The sequence below is a fragment of the Bubalus bubalis genome, chromosome 14, assembly GCF_019923935.1.
Source record: "Bubalus bubalis isolate 160015118507 breed Murrah chromosome 14, NDDB_SH_1, whole genome shotgun sequence".
NCBI classification, from domain to species: Eukaryota; Metazoa; Chordata; class Mammalia; order Artiodactyla; family Bovidae; genus Bubalus; species Bubalus bubalis.
Window position 1 is genome coordinate 38,749,740 of NC_059170.1, and position 27,454 is coordinate 38,777,193.

General features: G+C 50.2%; 1 protein-coding gene across 4 annotated transcripts; it reads right to left on the reverse strand.

The window, feature by feature from the left end:
• Positions 1–258: 258 nt before the first annotated feature.
• PITRM1 (pitrilysin metallopeptidase 1) lies at positions 259–27,454 on the reverse strand. Of its 4 annotated transcripts, none has more exons than XM_006041607.4 (27): positions 27,328–27,454; positions 25,328–25,430; positions 21,689–21,795; positions 21,363–21,514; positions 20,804–20,918; positions 20,629–20,725; positions 19,860–20,020; positions 16,747–16,873; positions 16,419–16,507; positions 15,798–15,926; positions 15,124–15,237; positions 14,868–14,964; positions 13,943–14,077; positions 12,535–12,673; positions 6,763–6,879; positions 5,667–5,799; positions 4,823–4,943; positions 4,648–4,724; positions 4,268–4,433; positions 3,904–4,004; positions 3,245–3,365; positions 2,993–3,049; positions 2,434–2,546; positions 1,736–1,861; positions 908–1,053; positions 613–715; positions 259–533 (listed from the first exon to the last, which is right to left on the reverse strand). In XM_006041607.4, exons 1-27 carry the CDS (start codon positions 27,378–27,380, stop codon positions 434–436), a joined length of 3,099 nt encoding a protein of 1,032 aa, XP_006041669.3. In that variant the 5' UTR covers positions 27,381–27,454; the 3' UTR covers positions 259–433. The 4 variants fall into 4 exon arrangements, with proteins under 4 accessions (XP_006041669.3, XP_006041670.3, XP_006041671.3 ...); XM_006041608.4 differs by having other exon boundaries at positions 25,328–25,427; positions 27,328–27,451; XM_006041609.4 differs by lacking the exon at positions 6,763–6,879.

Below are 27,454 nucleotides of genomic sequence, written 5' to 3' on the forward strand. Positions count from 1 at the left end.
AAAATAATGTCTAAAGTACAGGTAGGTCAGAGTCACCTTTTTGTTTTAAAAGGCATGCACTAGGACAGTACAGTAAAACAGCACTTAAAAGCTTTAGAAAGTCTCAAGACTATATACTCTGCATCTCTGGCATTTAGTGAGGGATGATTTCAGTTAATTTCTTTGTGATCACTATTTCCTTCTTCAAGACACAAGAGTGGTCATCTGACTTGCCAGGCAAGACCTCATGCAAAATTTTAAGAATGATATCAAATGATATCGTGTATATACGATCATATATATTTGATATATAGATAACATATACAGATGATCAAGAGTTTTGTTAAAAAAATAACTTAAAAGGTGAGGAAAGCAAGGCACTCGGCGTCAGGAGGCAGGGTCACCGCTGTCTTATGACCCACGACGGGTCCTTGGCGATGCTCTCATCTTCTAGTCACCGCTGTCTTATGACCCACGATGGGTCCTTGGCGATGCTCGCGTTGTCTGGTCCGAGTAGAGCCACGCCGTGTGCGCTTCTCTGGGCGCCCAAGTACCTGGAGGCAGGGGGGCAGCGGTCACTCAGGTGCCATGGGGTCACAGGGACTGGACGCTAAGCACCCGGCTCCCACTCACCTGTTGCTCACGTCAACCAGGTCTTCGTGGCGGACGGCGAAGAGCTGCTCACGGTGTACCTGCTTCATCTCATCCGAGAGGCCGTACAGGAAGTGGTCCAGGCCTGAGAGTGAGCACAGGGGATGGGATGGGGTGGTTGTTGGGACACGCAGCCACCCCCGGCCTTCAAGCCCCGCTTCTACCACAGGTCTCAGCACTGCCCCTCATGCCCACTCCTCCTGACTCAGCTGAGACGTTGTCTCGGGAGGACGAGCTCGGGCACCATGGCTTCAGGTGTGTCTGCTACACCACACACCTTTATCTGAAGGTGCCACCGGAGCATCCACAGCAGAGAAGACTGAGAGCTTTGCCTCGTCGATGTCCTGCTGGGTGAACCTCCCGGCCTTGGCCCAGTCGATGGCCTTCATGAAGGACTGCAGTGTTTCTGTGGAACGTGGATCCCTGGAGACCGAAGGGTCAGACACTGACGTTTATCAATAAGGAACAACCAAGTATGACACAGTTTGTCCACACTTTGGGGTCATCAGCGGCTGTTTTCACACGGTACAGACACCCCAGTGCTCTGGACACTGACGAGTGGCGCACAAGCCACCCACACTGCCCCTGGTGAGCCAGCCTGTCACCCCACTAACTACACCTCCGCCACCAGGACAGGCACTGGCCAGAGGAAACAAGACACACGTGAGACGCCCCAGACGCGACAATGCCCTGCTGAGGCCGATCTCCTGCATCCTCCCTGAGCACAGAATCCTCCAAGGTCCTCACTCACACAGGCACATGTGTCCCCAGGGCATCTGTGAAAAACGCTTGGTTTCTGTCCCTCTGGAGACCCATGGCCCCCGCATGACCACAACCACGTCCAGCCCGTGAGGAGCAGAGGGAAGCCCCTCCTTCCCTGGGGTGTCAGTCCTGCCCTCGGGCAGCTGGGCCGCAGAACGGAGATGTGAGCAGGCAGAAGAGTCTGTGGCCCCGCGGACCCAGCCCGGCCCCGAGAGTTTCCAGATAGTCTCCCACGTACCCTGGTCACCAACCCCAGAGCTGTTTCAGGATTGTCTGTCCCCACTGCTGGTGTGGTGAGAATAGGGGAACGTCTTTCTGAAGTGTGCAGTGCGCTCAGACCCACCTGTACGAGTATAGTGTGAACATCCCGCTGTAGCTGAGCCGGGCACCTCCACCATAAGCACCCCCTTTTTCTCGAATTTCCGTGTGTAAGAATTTAGCAGTCATCAACCGTGCCAGGATCTTGAGGCTGAAAAGATAAAAAGATGCACATTAACAACAGCACGGCTGGCACAGCAGGACTGAACATAACACAGCGTGATCCACGAGGGCAAGAAAAATGCGAGCCAGGTGAGGCCTGGGTGACTGGAGGGACGGGGCGGGCCACTCCCTCCTGCCCTGCTGCAGCACGCGGGCGTCTTAGGTGAGCGGCCTCCACTGCGAGCACGTCCCTCCCTTAGAAAACATGCTCCAACAGGGAAAGTCTACCAGGCCCCTGCGTCCCCATGACGTCCACCATGAGCAAGGACAGCGTGTCGCCCCGCCCTGGGTCTTCTCTATGGCAGGGGGGGCATGTGGAGGGCGAGCCTGAGCTGGGAGAGGTGGCGGCCCGCACAGGGCTCTGCTCCCTGGCAGGGATGGGGGTGTGGAGAGGGGCAGACCCGTCCACACGTCTTTTTTCAGGAACTTTTACTTGTGTGGTGTACGGGAAGTTAAGACCTCACACCCAGGGAAGGTGGTCCCTGTCTGTTTCTAAACCCACATCTTGCTACTCAACAGAGCCATACACAGTCCTGCTCCTGAGGGCCCAGCCCCATGCACCTGGCGTGGTCCGGGGCTGTATACGGGGCAGTCCTGATGCACTCGGCAACGTAGTTCACGGGGAATGGAAGCAGGAAGTGCGTCTTCATCTGGCAGGGCTCAAAGGTGGGGTCCTGGGGCAGAGGCCAGGCGGTGTCAGCACCACGTGGCCAGGACCCTCGAGGACCCAGAGCCCTGACTGTGACGCCCTGGGCGGCAGCAGCAACCCCATCCACACACAGCAGCATTGGCAAGCTCACCCCACACAACCTCCGCAGGGTGGAGGTGACACATCCTAGCCCACCCAGAGGCCCTGGATCCCCTCACCCCACCCCCTCCCAGGGCCCTGAGCGTGTGGCCTCGTCTGGTCACTTTCCCGGGATAAGCGCCTTTGCCTTTCCTAGGGTCATCGGGGGTGGGGTGGGGGTGGGAGGTGAAGTGGTCCCGGTACAGCAGTGACGTTTGAACAGAGGTGGACTGAACACGAGGCATCCACACAGACAGCACCTGGTGGCCTCAGACACAGGCTGGCCGTGGAAGGGGCAGCGAAGTGGGGAGGGGGCGAGAGGAAGGGACTCACCGTCACCAGCCTCCTTATGACTGGGCAGCTCCCGCTGGATGCCTTGGGTGCAGGTTTCTGGAAGTGAAATGTTTCCCAGAGAAATGAGTAAACCCTGAAACGCACATGATGGGTCAGGTACATTCCAGAAACAGCCTGGATGCTGAGGGTTCAGGCAGTACAGGCTCTGTGGCCTGAGTATTCTTCCATCGTGAAGCTCGGGGAGCAGAAGTCCCCTCGTCCTTGGGCCCCAGGGCAGGCCCCCAGCCTCACCTCCACCACGTGCGGGCACACGGGCCTCTGCTCCTTCTCACTCCAGCTGAGGCTCCTCAGGAAGGCCTCCACCGCGCCCTCCACCTGCGACATCTGTGGGGCAGTCGCATTCACAGAACATCTGTTTAAAACAGTGTGTGCACAGAACCATTACTGTGAAAAGATTACTGAAGTGTAAAAACACGTACATGTAAATGTACAAACGAAAGCTGAGTAAACCAAAAGCCAAACATCACAGCCGTCTTCTTTCGCTGCATGCTTTCTGGGTACAAAAAAGCCTGACCCTGCTCTTGGCCAGCTCAGAGCTCTGTGTCCCTGAGGACGAGGAGGTGCAGAGAACAACCCGCCCACAGTGCCTTCGGGGCCATGGTCTCAGAATACACTGTCCAGGGGAAGATAAACCTTCATTCGAGTAGCACTGTTAAGTAGTCAGAGGGTGGTGGTAGTTCTCCACCCTCTCAGAAAATGTTTCTTTGTGGTTCCTCCAACCTCCACTGAATCAGACACTATCATAAAAAAGCATCTGACAAACACTGAGAAGACCTGGGCTCTTCTCTGCATGCTGTGGCCGCCCCCAAGCGCCCCCTCTGAAAAGCCTCTCCACACCACACTCAGCAACAAGGAGGTTAAGTGCAGCTGGGAGGCCAGCGCGGCCCTACCTCAGGCTGTCACAGCTCAGCAGGTGTTTCCAGATGCGCAGGAGCTTCCCCAGGACGGGTTGCAGGTCAATCATCTCCGCAATTCTCTTCATCAGCAGCACCTGAGTCAGAGAGCCCACAGGGAGAGCCTGGACCAGACGTCCTGACACAGGGACACGGGTGTGTGTGTGTATGTATGGTTCTGTGCACGCATGGGATTCGCACTTGCCCAGCTGTGGGCAAAGGAGCTGAGGGAAGGGAGCTGTGGACTTGAGAAAATAAGGTGAGAGAGAACATTCCCCCCACACTCCCCCTGAAACCTGGCCAGTTCATGTTGGCCAATCTGTTAAGAGCCCTGGAGAGCCAGCCAGCCTGAGCACCTCACCTGGTCCATCCCCCCGAAGGTCTCCTGCAGGTCCCCCGCAGGTGCCAGCGTCCTGCCCGCTCTGATGGACGCATAGAGGTGGCCTGAGTCGGGGACCCCATTGGATAGCTCCTGGGCGGCCATCTTCACCAGCACACGGAAGTGCTCCTCCTCGTCAAGGCGGGGGCTGCAGTGGAGAAAGCCGTGATGAGCCGCCCGGGACACAGCCATGCCCCCTTCCCCAGTGGGAAACCTGCCGAGGGCAAGTTCTCAGGGGAAGGAAATGTCGAGACTCGACCAAGGGACCACAGGACCAGGCCTGCAACCAATCACAACAGGGCAAGGTGCTCACAGGACTGGGTCTCCGGTGTGTCTGGGGTCATGTCTTGGCAAATACTTACTTATTCAGTACCTCACTCCACAGATACATCATATCTGCTAGGTTTCTATCGAGGCAGAAAGAGGAGAACAGCACACCCTAAACCAGGAGGGAAGAAAGAATTCTGACCTTCTGAAAAAGAAAAAAAGACATGGGGAAAACCAACCCCACCAGCCTGCACCTGAGGAAATGGTCACCTGCTCGTAGGTGTTGAGGTGTGAGTCGTCGGGGAGCACCTGGGGGGCAGCAGCCAGGCCACCTGTCTTCAGCTCCACCTGCTGGGCCAGCTCCCGGTAGTCGAGGCTGCCACAGCCCAGCCTGTGCAGAGAGAGCACGGAGTCACAGGGCGGAGGGGCCTCTGGGGAGGGAGTCCCCTGACTGGGCCCCCCGCCCACCAGCAGCTGGGCTCCCCCACCCCAAGCTTTGTAGCCCCTCAGGCAGTCTTGGGGTGGGGGACCTGAAAAACAAGCTTCTCTACACTCTCAAGAAGTCACTTCAACACGGATGACGCCTTGGGAGGGAACACCCTCATTGCTGCCCCGAGTGCAATATTAACTAACTGTCCCAAATAAATGAATAACTAACTGAAGCCAAGGTGACGACCGGGCTCTCCTGGAACCCTCTGCCGTGGAAGGCAGGCAGCGGGAGCCGTACTAATGAAGGGTGGGAAGCAGTGGACAGGTTCTGTGGGTGACCTCAGGCCTACATGTCATGTTTAAAGCTTAAAGCTTCTGGTGAGAAGAATTATCCTCTTCATCATCTTAAAAAGAATCTAGTTGAGATAGCTGTGTATTACATTCACAGTTTATAAATGTATTTTAATGTACTACGTTATAGTAAGAGAGTACTATGTCCAAGGAGGAAAATTCTCAACAAATACACCACCCACCTTTCTGTAACAGCACTATGAGATTTGGAAAATAAAACCGCTCACTGACAAGTGACACTGATGCACTGAGACAGGACACAGCAAACGCCCCCGAGCAACCAGGGAAGACGCGCGGGCTCTAGAGGTGCGCGTCCGCCCCACGCAGCCCTTACTTGGTGAGGACGCTGCAGAAGAGCGGCACGTAGGGCCGCAGCTCCTCAGGCAGGGCGTTGAGGCTGGAGAAGGCTCTGAAGTAGACCACGCCGTTGGTGGGCTGCGCGCAGTACTGGACTGGCGTGTCCCCGGCTGCGGGAACAAGGGTACTTCTTCACATTCTTACCAGCAAAGTTTTAACCATGTAACCACCATGTAATATCTGTAAAACACTAAAGCTTTTCAAGGATGGAGTTTTAAATTTTATATTATATTAGCAAAAAAACGCCATTCATTCGCCATACATCATCAGACAACTTTTCTTGCTGTACTTTTGTTACGGCAAAACCCGCAAGTCTTGAGTTGCTCTGTGAGGAACAAGAGCAGAGCAGGGACACTCTTGGGGTATCTGACCACCTGCGGTCCAGCACTGCTGCCCGCACTCAAATCCTGGGCATGGGGGGACGCTGGCGGCCCCTCCCACAACACACCCCACATGCCACTCACCCCCCAGGCCCTCGGGCACTACCCTGTGTTCTCATTTTCACATCCCGAGCGCAGTGCCTGACCTGCAGCGGAGCTGAGCACCACTGACGATGAATCACAACACTGACTCAATGACCTTCACTGATAAACCAGACCTGAGGGGGCACTGACCCGGCTTCCCAGAAGCCTGGGCCAGAGGAGGGGCTTTGCCGACACTCACACACGAGTAACAACAGACACATCATGAGTCAGGGGTGCTCGCGCACAGCCAGAACCCTGACTCGACACGGGCACCGTGAAGGCCAGCGCTGGGGTCAGACCTGCTCGGGCAGGAGGGGCTGTCACGTCATGGCCACGGGGAGCAGCATCAGCACCACGGGTGAGGGTCCTGTGTCCAGGGAAGCGAGCAACAGGGAGCAGCAGCGACCCCTCTGCATCCCGCAAGGCAATACCCAGCGCTGTGGGCCTCTGGACCCCATGCCCTTGAGAGCCATGTGTACACACACAGTGGAACCCAGAAGCAGGGCGCTCAGCACTGCCGGACCCAGGACTAGAAACGGGGGCTCAAACGTCCTCTGAGGACATCCACCGGTGACTCTCCTCCCAGGGACACCGGTACCCGCCACTGACCTGCCTGCACCACCTCCAGCTCCGTGACCGGGATGCGGGGCTCGATGTCCGACACCCTGAGCGCTGGCAGACACGACGCGTCCGGAGGTCGACTCTGCTGAGCCTGCAGTTCCAGACCTTTGGGCGTGGGGCGGCATTGAGCATCCAGGCCGGCCCTTAGAAGGCCCTGCTCAGCCCCTCTCCTGTCCCTTAGTTTCTGTAGTCTCCCCTGGGCGCAGGGAGCCCCGCAACGCTGGGGTCGGAGGTTGCCAGAACCAGAGAAGGCAGCACAGTAAGCACCCAGCAGCAGTCGTCTCCCCAGCTAATCCTCAGTGATTTCAGAGGATAGGTTTGCTGGGGGAGGGGAGTCTGTGCAAGCAGTTCCCACCCTCGTTTTATACCACAGACTGAGCTTGTGGGCTGAAGTGCACTAACTCTGTACTCATTTACTTGTATTTCATTTCCACTCATCTTGGCAATATGCTGTGTGATCACATAAAGTTCACAAATAAAGAAATGGGTGAACACACTTTCAGGGGCTGATCCTACACTGATGTGATGGAGGGGTGATGGGGGATGGACGGACACCCTCTCCTCGAGTTCCTGCTCAGACCAGGCAGCCCATGGGGACGAGGTGCCACAGGGTGAAGTCCTGTCAGCCTGAGTCACCTCACCCCCACCCTGAGTCTCCAGCACCGGGTTCCCCACCTGGCCCCACGCAGGCCCAGGGAGCCAGCTCCACGTACTTCTTGGAGCCCCAACACCTTCAAGGCCCCCACCCGGCTGTTTCCCCCCAGCCAAGTGGAGCACCCCAACCGCTGCGCCTCAGACATGTCCTCACGTCCTGAGAAAGCCCCCTCATGCCCTCTGTCCTGGCGAGCACGGAGCAGAGGCTGCAGGCACCTGCTCCACCACAGGCCCCGGCGGCCCAGCCACGGCCCCTGCACACGGCACACACGACCCAGGCCCCAAACCGGAAGACTGACTTTCCCAACAAACTAACTCCCATTCCCACTTCTCACTGGTGCTTATCTGCAGACTGGACCCCGATTCACAGATTCTTTGCACTGAGTCCACACTCAAGTGACTTGGAACATGTAACCTGAGTCCACGCTTACTGACCCTGACGCAATGGTAAATGCACTAGGCTGTGTCCTGTATCTCCAGACCACTCTGCCGAGATCTCGTAACCAGGGCCGCCATCCCTCCACAGGCAGGCGTGGGCTGGAACGTACGAGTTTTCTTAACACAAGACACCTCCACGGCCAGGCCAGGCACCTGATAATTCAGGGAACACACGACTCTGTGCTTGGTTGTGGAATTACCTTCTGTGCCACAATCAGCTTGGGAAATGGATGGACCACATCAAACTAAAAACCTGACAGCAAAGGACACTGTCGACGTGAAAAGGCTGCCTACACAGCAGGAAAGTATTTGCAAATCTAACATTACTGGTAAGATAGCCAAAATATCCAAAGAACTCAGTAGCAAAAACTATCCAATTAAAAAATGAGCTGAGGACTGAACAGGCATTTTTCCAAAGACAAAGATGGCCAACAGGTATAGGAAAAGGTGCCCAAAACCACTCACCAGGGAAACGCCTATCAAACCACGCGAGCCGTCACCTCACAGCTGTCAGAAGGGCAGACAAGGGATGCAGCAACTGCTGGCGAGTCTGGAGGAAAGGGACCCTTGTGCACGGTGCATGGAAATGGGACCTGGTGCAGCCACCACGGGAAGCAGTGTGGTGGCTCCTCAAAGTAGTGAAACCAGAACCACCATATGGCCCAGCAACCCTGCTCCTGGTTATCTATCTGAAGAAAATAAAACACTAACTGCAAAGGAGACACACCCCCCAATGTCCATGGCAGCACAGCACTATCTACAATAGTAAGGATGTGGAAACGACAACCTAAGTGCCCACCGATGATGAATGGGTAAAAGTGCCCACACACACACAACCATACCACTCCACACACCCCAGAAGACCACACTCAGTCATGAGACAGGAGGAAAAATTGCCATTTGCAACAATGTGGATGAAGCTTGAGGGTATTACACTCAGTGAAGTAAGTCAGAGAAATATCTATGATCTCAATGATATGGGGAATCTAAACAATAAAAACACAAAAAAGCAAGCTCATATAAACAGAGAACAGACTGTGGCTGTTGGGTGGGTGGTGGGAGAAACGGATGAAAGGGGTCAGAGCTACAAGCCTGCAGCTCTAAGTTCTAGGCACGTCATGCATGGCATAGTTACTGAAGCTAATTATACTGAACTTAGATTTGAAAATTGCTAAGGGAATTTAAAAGTTCTCATCACAAGACAAAAAATTCTAGGCATGATAATAGAGGTTACCGTGTGTCTGTTACTGTGCCCACAATAAAATTCAGAAACAGCAAAGAACTAGTAGAAGCAGAAGAGATCAAGAAGAGATGGCAAAAAACCACAGAAGAGCTATACAAAAAAAGATCTTCATGACCCGGATGACCATAATGGTGTGATCACTCACCCAGAGCCAGACATCCTGGAGTGCGAAGTCAAGTGGGCCTTAGGAAGCATCATTACGAACAAAGCTACTGGAGGTGATGGAATTCCAGCTGAGCTATTTAAAATCCTAAAAGATGATGCTTATGAAAGTGCTGCACTCAATATGCCAGCAAATTTGGAAAACCCAGCAGTGGCCACAGGACTGGAAAAGGTCAATCTTCAACCCAGTTACCAAGAAGGGTAGTACAGAAGAATGTTCCAACTACTGGACAATTGCACTCACTTTCCATACTAGTAAAGTTACGCTCAAAATCCTTCAAGCTAGGCTTCAGCACTACATGAACTGAGAACTTTCAGATGTTCAAGCTAGTTTAGAAAAGGCAGAGGAACAAGAGATCAAATTGCTAGCATTCGCTGGATCACAGAGAAACCAAGGGAATTCCAGAAAAACATCTGCTTCTGTTTCATTGAGGGGTAGCTTTGACTCCTTTTATCCATTTCTCCCACCATCCACCCATCCACAGCCTTTGATTGTGTGTATCATAACAAACTGGAAAACTCTTAAAGAGATATGAATACTAGACCACCTCACCTGCCTCCTAAGAAACCTGTATGCAGGTCAAGAAGCAACAGTTAGAACCTTATATGGAACAAATTACTGATTCAAAATTGAGAAACAAGCATGACAAGGCTGTATATTGTCACCCTGTTTATTTAACTTCTATGCAGGATACCGCATGTGAAATGCCAGACTGGATGAAGCACAAGCTGGAATCAAGATTGTTTGGAGAAATATCAACAATCTCAGATATGCAGATGATACCACTTTAATGGCAGAAAGGGAAGAGGAGCTAAAGAGCCTCTTGATTGAGGGTGCAAGAGGAAAGTGGAAAAGCTGCCTTAAAACTCAATATTAAAAAAAAAGTTAAGATCATGGCATCTGGTCCCATCACTTCACGGCAAATAGAAGGGGGAAAGGTGGAAACAGGGACAGATTTCCTCTTCTTGGGCTCCAAAATCACTGTGGATGGTGACTGCAGCCAAGAAATTAGAATAGGATTGCTTCTTGGAAAGAAAACTATGATGAACCTAGACAGTGTATTAAAAAGCAAAAACATCACTATGCCAACAAAGGTCCATATAGTCAAAGCTATGGTCTTTCCAGTAGTCACATATGGATGTGAGAGTTGAACCATAAAGAAGGCTGAGCACTGAAGAATTGATGCTTTTGAACTGTGGGGTTGGAGAAGACTTTTGAGAGTCCCTTGGACTGCAAGGAGATCCAACCAGTCAATCCTAAAGGAAATCAGTCCTGAATATTCATTGGAAAGACTGATGCTGAAGCTGAAGCTCCAATAGTTTGGCCTCCTGATGTAGAGAGCCAACTCACTGGAAAAGACCCTGATGCTGGGAAACACTGAAGGCAGAAGAGGGCGGCAGAAGATGAGATGGTTGGATGGCATCACCAATTCAACGAACATGAACTTGGGCAAACTCCGGGAGATCGTGAGGGACAGGGAAGCCTGGTGTGCTGCAGTATATGGGCTTGCAAAGAGCTGGCGATGACTGAGCGACTGAACAATGACAATAGAGATTAACTGGACAAACTGTGGTAATCATCTCACAGCATATAAATACATCAAATCATGTTATACATCTGGAACTAATATGATGTTACATCAGCTACTCCTCAATTAAAAAAAAAAAATTAAGAGGCTTTCCTGGTGGCTCAGTGGTAAAGAACCCACCTGCCAATGCAGAAGACACAGGTTTGATCCCTGATGAGGGAAGATCCCACATGCCACAGAGCAACTGAGCCTGTGCTCCAATGCCTGAGGGCCACAATGACTAAGTCCATGCGCCCCAGAGCCCACGCTCTGCGACAGAAGACACCACCACAATGAGAAATCTGAGCACAACTAGAGAGCAGCCCCTGCTCGCTGCAACTGGAGAAAAGCCCTTGCAGCAACAAAGACCCAGCACGGTCAAAAATAAATAAAATTATTTTAAAAAATAATAAACTTACAGTTACCAAAGGGCAAAGGGAGGTGGGGAGGGATAAATTAGGAGATTGGAATCAACATATACACACTACTAAAGTGCATAACCAACAAGGACCTACTGTAATAGCACAGAGAACTATATTCAACAGTCGGTGATAAACTACAATGGAAAAGAATCTGAAAAAGGAACGGAACCACTCTGCTGCACACCAGAAACTAATACAACTTTGTAAATCAACTATACTTCATTTACACTTTAATTAAGAACAAATTTATGGAAGAGCTTAAAGTAATTCTCTGCATATGTAAAGAATTCAAAGATTAAACGGTTATACATTGACATTAACTCTGTCTTTACAAAGTCAAATCACCTCAAACTCAGCATGATCAAGTCATGCTAGAGTCAGCTCCACCTGCTGACATGCCTGATAAATTCTTCGTGTAATCCCAGCCAATTTTTCAGGGGTGGGGGGTGGGTGGATGTGTATGTATTCCTGTGTACTGTGTACATATGTAAATGTCATATGCTACAACCTGCAACTGCTGTATAGAACCCAGTGGCTCTGACCAATGCACAGCGTGAGCAGCACACCACCATCGACAGCGGGTGCCACCGCCCCAGAAGGCAGGCCCACCCGCTCTGGCCTCACGGCCTGTGAGACTCACAGAGCCTGCATGTCCCAGTGTTCTGGCCCTTGTTATGGCTGAGCAGAATCCCACCATGTGGACACCTCAGTTACCTCTCTGTGTGGACACATGTGGGGCATGTCAAGTCCCGTGTGGACAGACACTTTCACTTCTCTTGGGTGAACGCTCAGGAGTAGGACCGCTGGGCTCTATAGGCGGTGCAGGTTTACCACGTAAGAAACCACAGACCCGTTTCTGTGTTCACAGTGCCTGCACCACAGGCACCCATGGGGGCTCTGTGAAGAATGCAAGGCTTGCATCCCCCCCGAGACCTGCCACCCCTGAGCCCACCGTGCACTCCGTCCCCAAGACCCGTCTGCAGTCAGCTACAGACTGCCATGCAGCACACACCCAGTGGCCTATACAGCCTCGGTAAGGAGAAGGCGTCTGCGAAGTGTGTAAATGCATAAACCCTGTGAAGCCACCTCTCTCCCAGAACTCCTGCCTCTCCTGCTGAATCACAGGGTGTAGTTTCTGAGGAGGTCAGTCTTGCTGGGGTTAACACAGAACCCTGCAGGCAGCCGGCAGAGACCTACTGGCTGAAACCAGCCGCCTCCTTATGCTGGAAGCTCGGTGGGACTGGGTGAGGGTGAGGCAGCTGCCAGACCTGACCTTTCTCATAGATCTGCTGCTTGTCTTCCGGGGAAAGAGAAGTGACCTTTTGCTGCAGTTTTTCTGCTTCCATCTGTGCTTGCTTCTCGGAATACTTGTTGTCTGGTTTCATGGATAAAGTCAGCTTGTGCCGATTATTCTGCAACAACCAGAGCAAGAGAAAAGTCAATTAAAAACACGGTCTTATGGAATCCAGCATTGAGCCGGCCTCCAGCAGGGTGCGCTTAGCCCCACAGTTCCGTTTTCCCATTTCTCACGGTGATGACAACAGAACTTGCCCCACGAGGCTGTGCATGCAGAGCCTGGGAGCCACGAGCAATCCTTGAGGCCACCTGCTCTGCAGGGACCATGTCGTCCATACGCTGTTACCATCTGGAGCATAGTCACTGTAGTTCCTATGTCTTAACCACAAACGCATCGACATTCAACAGTGCCTTTACACCTTGGTTGTACAAAGAAACCACCTGCACCTTTTAATACCATAATAAACCTTTGGCTTTAGTCTAAGTTGAAGATAACAGAATTAAATAATTTTTTACCAAGTCTTCATCGTACTACTAACTTCTCAAACCAAAACTAAACTCTCCACTCAGTAATTTATAAACCATAAGGACAATATAGATGCTGATCTAACATGACTTAGGTAACACTGGGCCCCTTGACTTAATGCAGCCACTAGACACACACACCCACAGAAAGCTCGTGTGACACCACACAGCGGGAGGACCACAGCACATCAAGCACCGTGTACAAAATGGCTTGTGATTAGAGATGCAGGATGAACGGCCACAGCAGGTGCCCCACCCCCAGCGCGGGTGCCCAGGACCACGACCCCACTCACCACAGGACAGTCCTCCCCACCCCCACCCACCCAGGGCAACGGGGGAGATGACATTCCCCTCCATCAGTGACGGTCCACCAGGGAACACACACAAAGCACAAAAGCCCACAAGCCTGTGGAGACAAATGAGTACCAAAGAGTCCTTGGTAAAAACAACCAGAACATTCACACACTTGGGCAACTCGTCTCATGTTCTATACAATCTATTAGCAAAACAGAACAAAAATATAGGGCGACCCCCTGGGGTCCAGGTTCAATCCCTGGTCTGGGAGCCAAGATCCCGCAAGCCAAGAAGCGCCCTCCTCACCAAAGCAATACATGCAGATGCTCCGTTAAACAGCCCCCCACCATACACACACTCATACACAAAAACCCACCTGCATGAATATCTGGAAAACAGAATTTTTAAAGCTAATATGACCATTTACATTTTTAATCAACAATTAAAAATTAAATCTCATATTGTCAAAACTCGACTTATACAATGCAGAGAATATTCCTAATGTTCCTTTCATTATTATAAAACTCAACTTCAAAATTACAGACATATATTCTCAACTTTCTTACCTTAAAATACTGTTTTACTTTTTCTTGCAAAAACCTTGGATTTTCCTCCAGGCACTTTCGGAACTGAGCCACCTGACTTCCGAGCTTCAGGAGCTCCACGGGGTCCCCGTCGTGGTTCCAGCAGGAAGCAATGTACTATTGAGGGGGCAGGTAGGGAAGTCACGACAAGCTACCGTAACCTGCAGACCCTGTGTCACCCAGCAAACATCCAAGCCCGCCTTTGTACCAGGACTCAGCTTCTAGACTTAAAAATACCACAGACAACTGCTCATGAAGAAAATTATATCATTTTTTTTTTGGCTAGAAGAAGAACTAAACTCATGATTTTTTCCCCCTATCAAAGTAGAAAGCACAGATTTAAAAATTACTTTTTGGAAAATATAATTACGAAGTCATGCTAAATCCCTATCCATTTAAAGTACTCTCTAAATCTATTAAAAAATAAGACACCAGAAAGCTAATGAAGTAAGCAAATAAAAACAGGAACGATGTATTACAAAATTAAATTAACAGTAATTTTATATCAGATCCAAATACCATAACTTCCCTGGTTCAAATGAAAGGTGCTGTGAATAACAATCTGTATTTTCAAGAACACTAACTGGGCTTCCCTGGTGATGCAGCAGATAAGAATCTGCCTGCCAGTGCAAGAGACACAGGTTTGATCCCCGATCCGGGAGGATCCCACATGCCGTGAAGCAACTAAGCCTGAGTCTCACAATTACTGAGCCACATGCTGCAGCTACTGAAGCCCAAGTGCCTAGAGCCCATGCTCTGCAACGAGAAGCTACCACAATGAGAAGCCTGCACACCACAACTAGAGAAAAGCCCACACGGCAATGAAGACCCAGCACAGCCAAAAATAAATTTAAAAAAACCACGAATTAACAAAGAAAAAGAGACTGAGGAGTTTAAAAACACGCACAGACGTCAGGGTGAGTCCAAAGCTGACGGACTGGTGCTTCATCTGTATTTCAATTTTATGAAGTAATGCTTCAATGCGATCCTCTTCAAATCCTTTCCTACAGAAACATCAAGAACTCAGACGCCGAAAAATCCATATGTCTGAACAACAAGGCCACAAAGGTGACATTCAAACAGCTGCCATGAAGGAGTGCGTGTGATGTGAGCCTGTGTTCGGGAACGAGGACTCAGCCCAGCCCGGTGGACGCCACACGTACTCGATGACATCATCTAGCGTCCGGTCCACGATGTCCCGGACCATCTGGACATCCTTCTCTGCGATGCCCTGCAGGCCCACGCTGAAGTAGGCCTCCCGAGTGCAGCCATTGTACCTGGTATGAAAGCAGGTGACACGTCAGAATCTGCACGCCCCTCCATCGCTGGTTGAGAAGACTCTTCACTGAGATCAGAGCCTCTACAGGACTTAGCCAGGAGGGCAGCTCCTCAGGTACCGGCTGCTCAGATACAATGGCTCACACTCACACTCACATCCTTTTAGTTTTTCCAAAATCCACAATTAAAATTCCAGAGCAAAACAAATCTAGAGAGTTTTACCAAATGCTATGATTTCAAAGGACTTCTAATGGCCTGACTTTTCAAGCAGGCAGCAACATGCCACTCTTGGAAGAGTTACCTTGTTGGGTTTTTTTGTCAATTGCCTGCTACAGAGGACATCCACAGCTTGTGCTGGAAGCACGGCTGGGGCAGGAAGAGGGCCCTCCCCTAACCACAGGGTATGGAGCCGCCTATACCACTACCCCTCCTCCACACCCCAAGAGCGGCTAGTAACCCCTGCCCTGCAGTGACCAGCCCAAAATGTGTCCAGACAGTATCAGGTGTCAGAAGTGCCCCTCACCGCGGAGTAACAATCTGATCTGACAGTGACACGCACCCAACGTCAGGAGAGAAGTCAGTGCCAAGTCCAGATTCAATGAGGGCTTTGTAGAAGGGGGCGTTGGGGCCACTGATCAGGAGTGAAGACAGAAGGCTCAGCGTGAAGGCTTCAAACGTGTTGGTTATTCTTCATTTATAAAGAGGGGGGGAAGAGAGGGAAATGGTTGGCCCATGGAAATGTTTTCAAAACTATTAGAACCACAATAAACACTTTTATTTTACAAAGCAGCTGAAATTCTACTAGAAATTCTTCCATTTCAACCTCTATTTTAATAGTTACATGGGCAAAAGAGCATTTCTTGACTTGCAAAACTCTTGCACTGTGGGACCTTGGGGGTCCCACGCCATGAGCAGACAGTGACAGCGCAGCAGGAGCCCTTCCTGCCCACACCCCTCGTGCCAGCCCGCTGGGGTCAGTCTTGAGAGCAAAGGTTCTCAAGGTCAGAGTTCACAGGGCTCTTTTCACGTGCAGAGGCACTGTGACCCCAATACCAAACCGTTCCGATGCTGTTAAAGACACCCCACATCTAATAATACCACTGGAGGCCCAAATCCTCCCACGCACGTGCTCCCAGGGGCTCTCCCCACAGGGTGGGCCGCGTGAGTCTCACACACTCACTCTGGCAGGAGGAAGCTGACACTGATGGTCGTCTGCCCCGAGGGGCCCTCAGCCAGCGAGTCCGGGGCACACGTGATCTGGAACTCCCTCTGCAAGGGCACAGGCGTGCATCAACGGGTGCAGATGGGCAAGGGCACCCAACGTGCAGGACATTCCCCATGCTTCTCGTCAGGGCAACTGTGCTTTTGCATGGACCGCCGCTCTTCCGGCCGGAGAACCCTCACACCCACAGCACGCCCACAGCACTGCAAACACTAGGAACACGCACCCCACCTGCATGTCACATGCTCACAGGCCTGCAGACCTGTGACTCAGACCCAGCTCTTACCGGCTCATCCCAGGGCTTCTGGGCTGGCACCGACGTCCGTGGCTCAATTCTCTGAAATTTACTCAGGGCCTCTTCGTGAATTTGCTTCAGATGCTGCTCCAGTGGAAAGTTACCATAAGTGAAGAACCTGAAGTTTGAGAGAGCACCTTAGTCTACATCAGGCTTTGTCTGAACCAGAGGGTGTCCAGGATCTAACGGCCAGAACACGCCAGTCCCCACGCTGATGTCAACTTCACACAGGAACACTTGTTTCACTTAATTTAACCACAACACTGAATAGAGAGGCTTCTGCTCTTTTCTCAAGATGTGGTTCAAACAAAGCACAGATTGTACAAAAAGGATTAATTAAATAAAATCTGGCAAAAACTGCTCTTCATTTTGAATTTACTATGTGTTAGAAAAACCAAATAAACTACACATTAAAATATTTAAAACCTAAGCTACAGCACCACAATAATCCATCTAAGACTAACAACAAAATTTAAAACGTCACAAACGTCAAATCTAGGTCACAAATCTCAGCTCGCCCATGTTTTTAGGACAACACATTACTTACGGGGGTAAAGAGCATAGTGCAGACCTCATTTTTCTAGCAGAACACAGTCTGAGCTACGATTAAGGGCCTGGGAGCTAGTATCCTACAGATCCCGTCAGCCTCCCCCTCAGAGCTTAGACAGTGCAAAGCCAGCAGTGAGGAGCACCTGGCTGTGCACACTGGTCCCCGCATGCCCGACTGGTTCAGCCCCAGGACCCCTGGAGGAATGACCACGGGTCTGGAGCAGGAGGAGGCCTGCCTTTGGGGCCAGGGCAGAAATCAGAAGTCACCAAAGATGTCAAGGATAACTGTCAAGGAACTTCCTTAGGCCACCGTGGGGACAATTTGAGCACTAAAAAGTTTTAAATTTCCATCTGGTGATCACATGGTCTTAAATATATACACATATGAAACTATTTCCATGAGGTCATTATGGTCCATGAGGGGGCACCGTCCCACCAGAAAGGGTGCTTAAGGGACACAGCAAGGAAAGGCTGCCTGTGGCCTTCAGAATGGGAGAAAATAATAGCAAATGAAGCAACTGACAAAACAACTAATCTCAAAAATATACAAGCAACTCCTACAGCTCAACTCCAGAAAAATAAATGACCCAATCAAAACATGGGCCAAAGAACTAAATAGACATTTCTCCAAAGAAGACATACAGATGGCTAACAAACACATGAAAAGATGCTCAACATCACTCATTATCAGAGAAATGCAAATCAAAACCACTATGAGGTACCATTTCACACCAGTCAGAATGGCTGCGATCCAAAAGTCTACAAGCAATAAATGCTGGAGAGGGTGTGGAGAAAAGGGAACCCTCTTACACTGCTGGTGGGAATGCAAACTAGTACAGCCACTATGGAGAACATTGTGGAGATGCCTTAAAAAACTGGAAATAGAACTGCCTTATGATCCAGCAATCCCACTGCTGGGCATACACACTGAGGAAAGCAGAAGGGAAAGAGACACGTGTACCCCAATGTTCATCGCAGCACTGTTTATAATAGCCAGGACATGGAAGCAACCTAGATGCCCATCAGCAGATGAATGGATAAGAAAGCTGTGGTACATATACACAATGGAGTATTACTCAGCCATTAAAAAGAATACATTTGAATCAGTTCTAATGAGGTGGATGAAACTGGAGCCTATTATACAGAGTGAAGTAAGCCAGAAAGAAAAACACCAATACAGTATACTAACGCATATATATGGAATTTAGAAAGATGGTAACAATAACCCTGTGTACGAGACAGCAAAAGAGACACTGATGTATAGATCAGTCTTATGGACTCTGTAGGAGAGGGAGAGGGTGGGGAGATTTGGGAGAATGGCATTGAAACATGTATAATATCATGTATGAAACGAGTCGCCAGTCCAGGTTTGATGCACGATACTGGATGCTTGGGGCTGGTGCACTGGGACGACCCAGAGGGATGGTATGGGGAGGGAGGAGGGAGGAGGGTTCAGGATGGGGAACACAGGTATACCTGTGGCGGATTCATTTCGATATTTGACAAAACTAATACAATATTGTAAAGTTTAAAAATAAAATAAAATTAAAAAAAAAATAAGAAAAACAGTCAAAAAAAAAAAAGGAAAGGCTGCCTGTGGGCCTCGACTTATCAAACATCTCAGGGACAACTGGAAATCAATCTCGGTTAAGGCATAGGTGGTTTTATTCAATCATTTATTCTGTTAAATATGAAAACGGTGTTATCTCACATAAGAGAACATCCTTGTAAACATCTATGTATATCCGTGTATGTCTATACACGTATACATGTCTGTGTGTATCTATACATGTCTAGTTGCCTGTTTCTACATGTACCTACGTGTCTATGTGTGTCTACATGTGTCTATGCACACACCCAGAGGACGGAGCTACAGGCTGAGCACATGGGGTTCACTGATCTACTCCCTACATTCTCCTGGATGATTAGGAGCTTTCATAATTAAATTTTTAAAATTTTACACTTAAAATAGTTTTGCAAATGACTTTACATGACTGCTTAAAGTATTTGTAAACTACTGTTGTTTAGTCACTAAGTCATGTCTGACTCTTTGCAACCCCATGGACTGTAGCCTGCCAGGCTCCTCTATCCATGGGATTTCCCAAGAAAGCATACTGGAGTGGGTTGCCATTTCCTTGTTCAGGGGATCTTCCTGACCCAGGGAACAAACCCACATCTCCTGCACTGTAGGCGGATTCTTTACCACTGAGCCACCAGAGAAGTCCTTGCAAACTGTCAGCGTTTTATCATTAATCATACTTGAAACAAGCAATTGATGAGAGGTTGAATGACACAGCTACCTCTCTGGGGGCACCTCTCCAGGACTGCATCAGCCCTGAGAGGAGGACCACAACCTCCTGTTATACCATCAGCCTGAGGCTGAGCTGCAGAGGCAGCAGGCAGGGGCCTCGCCTTGTGGGTCTGAGGGCACGTCCATGCACAGCAGTCTCCCATCCACTGCCTGTGGTCGTGAAGCAAGCCTCCCAAGCCCAACTCAAGAGAAGCAGGACACTGGGGGAAAGCAACCCGGCACCAGGCTTCCCAGGCAGCGTCACCTGGCGTTGCTGGGGTGGTAGTGCATGGCGTGGAACTGTCTGAGCTGCTCCCACGTGAGGTCAGGGATGCACAGGGGGTCCCCTCCGGAGACCACCGAGTATGTGTGGTCAGGAAGCAGGCGATTCTGAAGGTGCTGTGAGAATATCCTCTCGTTATCTGTCTTCAAGTAAAAATACACATGTATGTGAAAACCAGCACACACACTGTTCACACAATTCAATGAAGTAGCTGCATCCTGGGAGTCCCCCTGCTGACACCCCCAAGTACCCACCCAGATGCTCTTTTCAGCCATGAAATGCTAATTAAGACGTGTACATTGTTTTTTTAGACATGGTGCCACTGCACACTTGAACTCCAGAGTACAGTGTCGGGAAACAAAAACTCCCTATGACCTGCTTTCCTGCAACATTCACTGCGTGTGGTCATCTTTACCATAACTTGAGAGACACTGTATCTGTGAACCCCACCCTACACCAGGGCAGGAAAGAGCAGAAAACCAAAGTCTCAGGATTGTCAGGAACATGGTTTTCATCTGGCCGAGCCCCAAAGACCAGAGGTCACCGTGATCCCCACAACCCCGCTGAGAATTGCCATCCAGCTCATTGCCCAGCGGTGCCAGCTCACTGCACTGTCCACGCTAACGCAGGTTCTCACAGTGAGGATATTAAGTGACATAACAAGATGGCAGCCATCTGCAAAGACTGTTTGTACTCCAACATTTTATACAGTAGGATAATTTAACACAGCATGAGCAAGGGAAACACTCACAAATGCTCCCTTCATTTCATTGAAGACGACACCTTTAAAGACCAAAGGCGTCTGGGGGTCATTCGGGTCCTCGTGTTCCAGTCGCCATCCTTCCTGCCTGAAGAGTGACAGATGATTACATGGTAACAGTGACTCTATCGCTGAACTAAAGATCAATGAACCAATTGCTACATACCAGAAGTCCAGTTCCCGCAAGCATGGAAAAAAGGCTGCGTCCAAATACACAGACAGAAGGTTCTGGAAGTCCTTGGGGTTTTGTGTGGAAAATGGGTACAGGGTGTAATCACTAGCTAGACACAAAGAAGAGCAGGGTTTTAAACACAGTGGTTCCCCCAGGTTCACGCCAGCAATGTCTGTTTCAGCCTCACAACAGGTCCACGCTGTCAGGGGCATAGAGACAGCAGCACCCGCGAGGGGGTGGGGGGTGGGATTGCCCACAGGGTGCCTGCCACCAGCCCATACCCACTGCTTCCTGCAGCCACAACCCAGACACCTGCCCTGCTAACCGACCTTTACAGCATTCTTCCCCAAAGAAAACAGTGGTCACTTTTCCCAGAAAAAATTCAGATGCATTTTCCCTAAAATTCCAGGTTTTATAATCAACCCCAGTGTGGTTTTCCTAAGGGATTATGCAACAAACGGCCTCTAGACAGAGATTGGGAACTCGACCCTAGCCTCCAGGCTGCCACCCCCGCATCAGAGACCAGGCAGCCCCAGCCAGGCCCGCGTCTCACCAGTGAAGGCGTTCATGAATGTGGACAGCGACCGGTTCAGCATCTTGAAGAAGGGGTCTCGGCAGGGGTACCTCTGAGAGCCGCACAGGACCGTGTGCTCCAGGATGTGGGGGGCGCCGCTGCTGTCGGTGGGGGTGGTGCGGAACTGCACACTGGGGACATAGCCGCACAGTCAGAGCCCCTCGGGGTGCAGGCCAGCCGTGTCCCTGCCACACCCGCGGGAGCCGGGGGGGAGACTCCCCTCCCTCCAATTCCTGCTGAACCACTGCAGGGGTGGCAGACGCCCCTGCAGGGAATCAGACCGTGAACCCAGGACACAGACACACCTGAACAAGTTGTTTCCGTCCTCGCGGGCCAGGTGCAAGTACTGTGCTCCCGTGCCGTCATGGCTGAGTTTCACAGCTGTCAGTGACAGCTCGGGGACAGGCGTCACCTGAACCAACGAGGAAATGGGGGAGCTCGACTCGGTTGCAAAGGCATGCAGCATAGGGACGCTGCGTCTGGGGGACCCGGTGGACCTGGCAGGAACCTCCAAGTCGAGTCCACGGACCAAGAAGGCAAGACCTCGGGCTGAGGACAGCACCACCATCCCTCCTGAGCGCCCACTGTCTGCTAGCATCTCCCGAGTGTGCCACATGTGACTCCAGGAGGGAGGCATCCCACCCCACTTACAGATGAAAACTGAGCCTGGGGCTGACGGGACAATTTGCCAAGATCACAGAGCCTAGATAGAGTCAGACCCCTTGTGTAGCACCAGGCTGCCCTGGAAGAGATTGGACTCGCCTGGAACGCTCCACAATGAAGAAGAGCCCCGCTCAATACAAATAGAGAAAGCCCACACAAAGCAGACTCAGGACAGTCAAATAAATGAAAAGAACTATTCTATTATTTAAAAACAGCAAACTCTTCCTCACCCCCTGGGGGAGGTCTTGTCTGTGAGCACTGAGTAACTTCCACTGTCCTTGGTACTGAAGCAACTGCATCAAGGCCCCGCCCATAACCTCAGCACCTTGTCACCATGACCACCACGGGGTGTGACAGGGACCTGTCTTTACTGATGCAACATCCTAGCAGGGCAGAGGTGAAAGTTCTGCTGTCCTCAGCCTGCTCTGGGGGCCCTGCTACAAAAACTATGTGCTTCAAGTGGCCTACTGATGCCCACATAAGTTACAGCAATGAAACTGTTTACACCTTGGAGTTCACAACTGTACTTCTGTCAGATGTGATCAGTGTATTAGGTTGGTGCAAAAATAATCGCGGTTTTGCAACGCTGAACTTCGCCACTTGTTATTAGAACACATTCTTAAATGCGATTATGTCATACATCATTTTAATGTGCATTTCTTGCTTCATGTTTTTTGCTAATGACTTATTACTTACTGTGTATTTTATATTTAGACTATGGAAATGATGTTCAAGTTCAAAACAGGCGTAAAGCAGCTGAGACAACTCACAACATCAACAACGCATTTGGCCCAGGAACCGGTAGTGAATGTACACAGTGCAGTGGAGGCTGAAGAAGTTTTGCAAAGGAAATGAGAGCCTTGAAGATGAGGAGCACAGTGGCTGGTCACTGGAAGTTGACAATGACCAACTGAGAGCAACCATCAAAGCTGATCCTTTTACAACTACATAAAAAGTTGCCAAAGAACTCAACGTTGACCTTTCTATAGTCATTATGCATTTGAAGCAAATCGGAAAGGTGAAAAGCCTTGATAAGTGGGTGCCTCATGAGCTGACTGCAAATAAAAAAAAAATCCTTGTTTTGAAGTGTCATCTTCTCTTGGTCCACACAACAATGACAAATCATTTCTCAATCAGATTGAGACATGTGATGAAAAGTGGATTTCATACGACAACCAGCTCAGTGGTTGGACGGAGAAGAACTCCAAAGCACTTCCCAAAGCCAACCTTGCACCAAAAAAAAGGTCATGGTCATTGTCTGGTGGTCTGCTGCGTGTCTGACCCACTATAGCTTTCTGAATCCCAGCGAAACCATCACATCTGAGAAGCAAGCTCAGCAAATCAATGAGATGCACTGAAAACTGCAAGCCTGCAGCAGGCAGTGGTCAACAGAAAGCCCAAGTCTTTTCGTGACAATGCCTGACCACAAGCTGCACAATCAATGCTTCAAAAGTTGAACGCACTGGGCTACAAAGTTCTGCCTCATCTGTCATACTCACCTGACCTCTCGCCAACCGATAACCACTTCTTCAAGCATCTAGACAAATCTTTCACAAGGAAAATGCTTCCACAACCAACAGGATGGAGAAAATGCTTCCCAAGAGTTCACTGAATCCTGAAGCACGGATTTTTATGTGACAGGAATAAACAAACTTATGTCTTGTTGGCAAAAAAGTGTTTATTGTAATTGTTCCTATTTTAATATAAAAAGATGTATTTGAGCCTAGTTATAATGATTTAAATTTTATGGTCCAAAACCGCAGTTATGTTTGCACCAACCTAATATTTAAAACCAGTCTGCCTCTGGACTTCCCTAGTGGTCCTGTGGTTTAGAACCCGCCTGCCAAGAAAGGGGACATGGGTTCGATCCCTGGTCCGGGAAGATTCCACAGGGCAACTAAGGGCATGTGACATGACTGCTGAAGCCTGTGCTCCAAAGCCTGGAAGCCACAACCACTGAGTCCGAGTGCTGTAACTACTGAAGCCCTCGTGCCCTGAGCCCATCCTCCGCAACAAGAGAAGCCACCAAAATAAGAAGCCTGCACATTTCAACTAGAGTAGCCCATGCTCACCACAACTAGAGAAAGCCCAAGCATGTGTGCTAAGTCACTTCAGTCGCGTCCGACTTTTTGCAACTCCATGAACTGCAGCCTGCCAGGCTCCCTGTCCATGGGATTCTCCAGGCAAGAATACTGGAGTGGGTTGCCGTGCCCTCCTCCAGGGGATCTTACTGACCCAGGGATCGAACTGGTATCTCTTAACTCTAACCTGCATTGGCAGACAGGTTCTTTATCACTAGCGCCACCTGAGAAAGCCCATACACAGCAACAAAAATCCAGTGCAGCCAAAAATAAGTTAATTAAAAGTAAAAATAAAACCAGTTTACCTCACAAACAGCTCTCACAGTAATTGTTTCTCAAAAACGACCACGGTTTATTATAAACTAAGTTTCCACAAAACTTGAAACATACAGGAAAAGAATCATGCCTCTGAAAAAGGTATTATTAACCAGAACTATACAGAAATCCCAAGTCTCTTGAAACTTCTTTAGGGGCCCCACAACCATGAACCCTTTTAAGTGGTTCGGAGACCCTGCGCTGAATACCCCCTGCCCCTGTTCCTGGAGACAGATGGTGGCTCTCCTTTACTTCTCCACAAATCCATCCCCACCCTGTCTGTGCCCAGAAGACCCTCCTGTGTCTTCCTGTTGCAAACCCAAGTCCTTCTGACTGTGAGCTGCCTGCCTGTTTTTATTAGCGTAAAGTACAGTGTGAAACCAACATCCAGTGGACTATGTCATGTACATCATTGTCAATTACAGCATTAAAGAAAAAAAAAGTTTAAGCCAAACAAAACAAGATTTTTTAACATAAACTAAGTACCTATAAGCCCACACAATCTCTTTTCTATAATCCTGAAACCTAAATGGCTCAAAACCAGGAAGATTTTGCCCAACTTTGGAGCAAACTTGGTTGATGGTAGGAACTTCACCTGAGTAGATGTGGGGCCTTCAGTCTTCAACACAGGTCAACAGCAATGCAGAAACAAAACCGTGTTTATTTGCTCCCTAAGCTCTGCAAAGAAGTGAGGCCTCAGGCACTCAGGGAAGGGGTCAGGGGGTCTGCTTTCATCTGAGAGTCAGGAAACCCTTTCACTTGCAAAGTCTGCTCCTTTGAGCACCTGCTGTGAAACTGAAGGAAGCGGGGCTGGGGACACAGATGAACAAGCCCACCCCCCACATCTCTGCTCTGAGCTGACACCGGAGGCACCCCCAGGCCCACCTGGCTGATGGTGAAGCCGTGGATCCTCTCTCCAATGCGGTACTGCAGCGCTCGCTCACAGGCCTTGGTGCTCCCCCACCTCCAGGCTCCGAGGTGGGCACTGCTACATTTAAGGAAAGGAGTCAGATGATCTGCTGGAAGACTGGCTAACATAATTCAGCAACATAACAAAAACACTGCCATGTGACAAATAATTCTAAGAAAAATGAAAACCTGCATCTTCTAAACACATTTCAGAAAATCAGTTTCCATTAAAGTCCTTTCAATTGTATTTCAACTCACCTAAGCCTCATAATATCAAACACTTAATGTTGAAAACCTTTTATTTCTACATGTCCATAAATAACTGTAATACAATCATGTCACCAATTTCCCTTGATTCTGGGGAAAAAATACAATTCTCATGTCAAGATCACAGTATCCCAATGAGCTCAGACTACAATAAAGTTTCATCCCACACCTGCCAAATTAGTGAGAATTAACAATCTAGTGTTGTCAGGGTCTCACATGGCCACTGGGTGTGCACACTGAAGGGAGACTTCAGAACAGCCCTGTCCTTATTAGATAAGCAGTTCATTCCCCTCAACATGTGCCCTGTGACCTGCACTCACTCCCTGGTGCACAAACACACAACAACGTGCACAACATTCCCAAGGGCCCCAAACCCAGCAGCCCAAATGTCCAGTAACAGAGAACAGATAAACTGAACTATTCAGTTGACAAACTTAGCCCTAAGAATGAATGGACAACTACATGTATCAAAGATGTGGGCACATGAAGCAAAGAAAAAAAGGTGCCATCTAACCAGGTAATACCGTAGTGTAAGACTATACAAGGATGGTAAAAATACAGAGGAAAGCAAAATTATTTTTGTAAACCAGAAGAGCAATTTCATTTGAGAGACAGGGAGAGTTATCATGGGTAAAGGGTAAGCTTAACCTGGGTAACTGGGACACAATTTGTAGTATTTTCTACATTAACGTTAAATCTCACAAAAATATTCTTTATAGAAAGTATGGGCTGAAAACACTGACTCATTCAACATCATGCAATAGTATTCTATAAACAACCAACATTTCCGTTCTGGATTTAGCCAATTCTAGAATTATGGGATAGAAGATTTTAACCCAAATACCCAATAAAGACAGCCCAACGACAGAAACCCCCGTTTCCTCCCCTGGGCTAACAGCAGCTAAACTCCACCATAAAATAATTCTCTGTATCAGCATGAAGCTAAACAATTTATGTTTCTTTAGAAAGTAAAAAGTTACATTTTACAAAGTCAAAAGGAATGATGCTGATTCAGTCTGAAACTAAATGCTTTCTTTTCCCATAATGAGTGGATACTCATTAAACACGAAGTTGGAGGCTCAGACAGGGAAGAATTCATCTGCCAATGCAGAAGACTCGGGTTCGATCCCTGGGTCAGGAAGATCCCCTGGAGGAGGGCAAGGCAACCCACCCCAGTGTTCTCGCCTGGAGAATCCCGTGGACAGAGGAGCCCAGCGGGCTGCGGTTCAGGGGTCGCGAAGAGTCGGACACGCCTGAGCGATCAGCCCTCCACCCTGGAGGCCCCACTCTCCAGGCCGCAGAGGCGCTCAAGCCCCCGGCCCACAACCGCGGGGCAAAAAGCAAACGCCTATGGAGAGCCCTGCCCGCCGCCCCCTAGTGTCGCTCGTGTCAGCCCACTTCAGGGGGTCTCCGCCTCGGAGGCCCGACCACCAGTCCGTGCTGGGTCCTGGCCGGCTTCACCCCGCCTTCGCTGGCAGCAGCTCCCCAGCCTTGGTAACCGGACAGGGGCTCCCTCCCTCCGGGATGAAGGCCACCGCGGGGCCCGCTCTGCCGTTCTCGCACCGCGGCCTGCGAGGGCGCCCCGGCTGCGGCCGGGCTCTCGCAGCCGGAGCCCCGCACCAGGGGTCCCGGGTCGGGGAGCCACGCCGCCCCGCCCCCTCCCCGCGTCACCGTCCCCTCGCTCCCTGCCCCCAGCCCCGCCCCCTCACCCGCCGCTCAGCCTGCGGAGCGCGCCCCGCGCCCGCCAGCCGCCGCGCCACATGCCGCCAGACTAGCTCACCGCCGGCGTGACCCCGTGCAACCAGACGTACGCCGTGGGGCGGGACCAGCCAGCCG

What these genes read in the sequence shown, in the direction of transcription:
- PITRM1 (XM_006041607.4), bottom strand. Translation starts at nt 27,380, where the DNA reads ATGTGGCGCGGCGGCTGGCGGGCGCGGGGCGCGCTCCGCAGGCTGAGC. An exon ending in GTCAGCTTCCTCCTGCCAGA is followed by an intron (nt 15,927 to 16,418) that starts GTGAGTGTGTGA and finishes TTATAAATGAAG; the next exon opens with AATAACCAACACGTTTGAAG. An exon ending in CTGGTTGACGTGAGCAACAG is followed by an intron (nt 534 to 612) that starts GTGAGTGGGAGC and finishes CCCTGCCTCCAG; the next exon opens with GTACTTGGGCGCCCAGAGAA.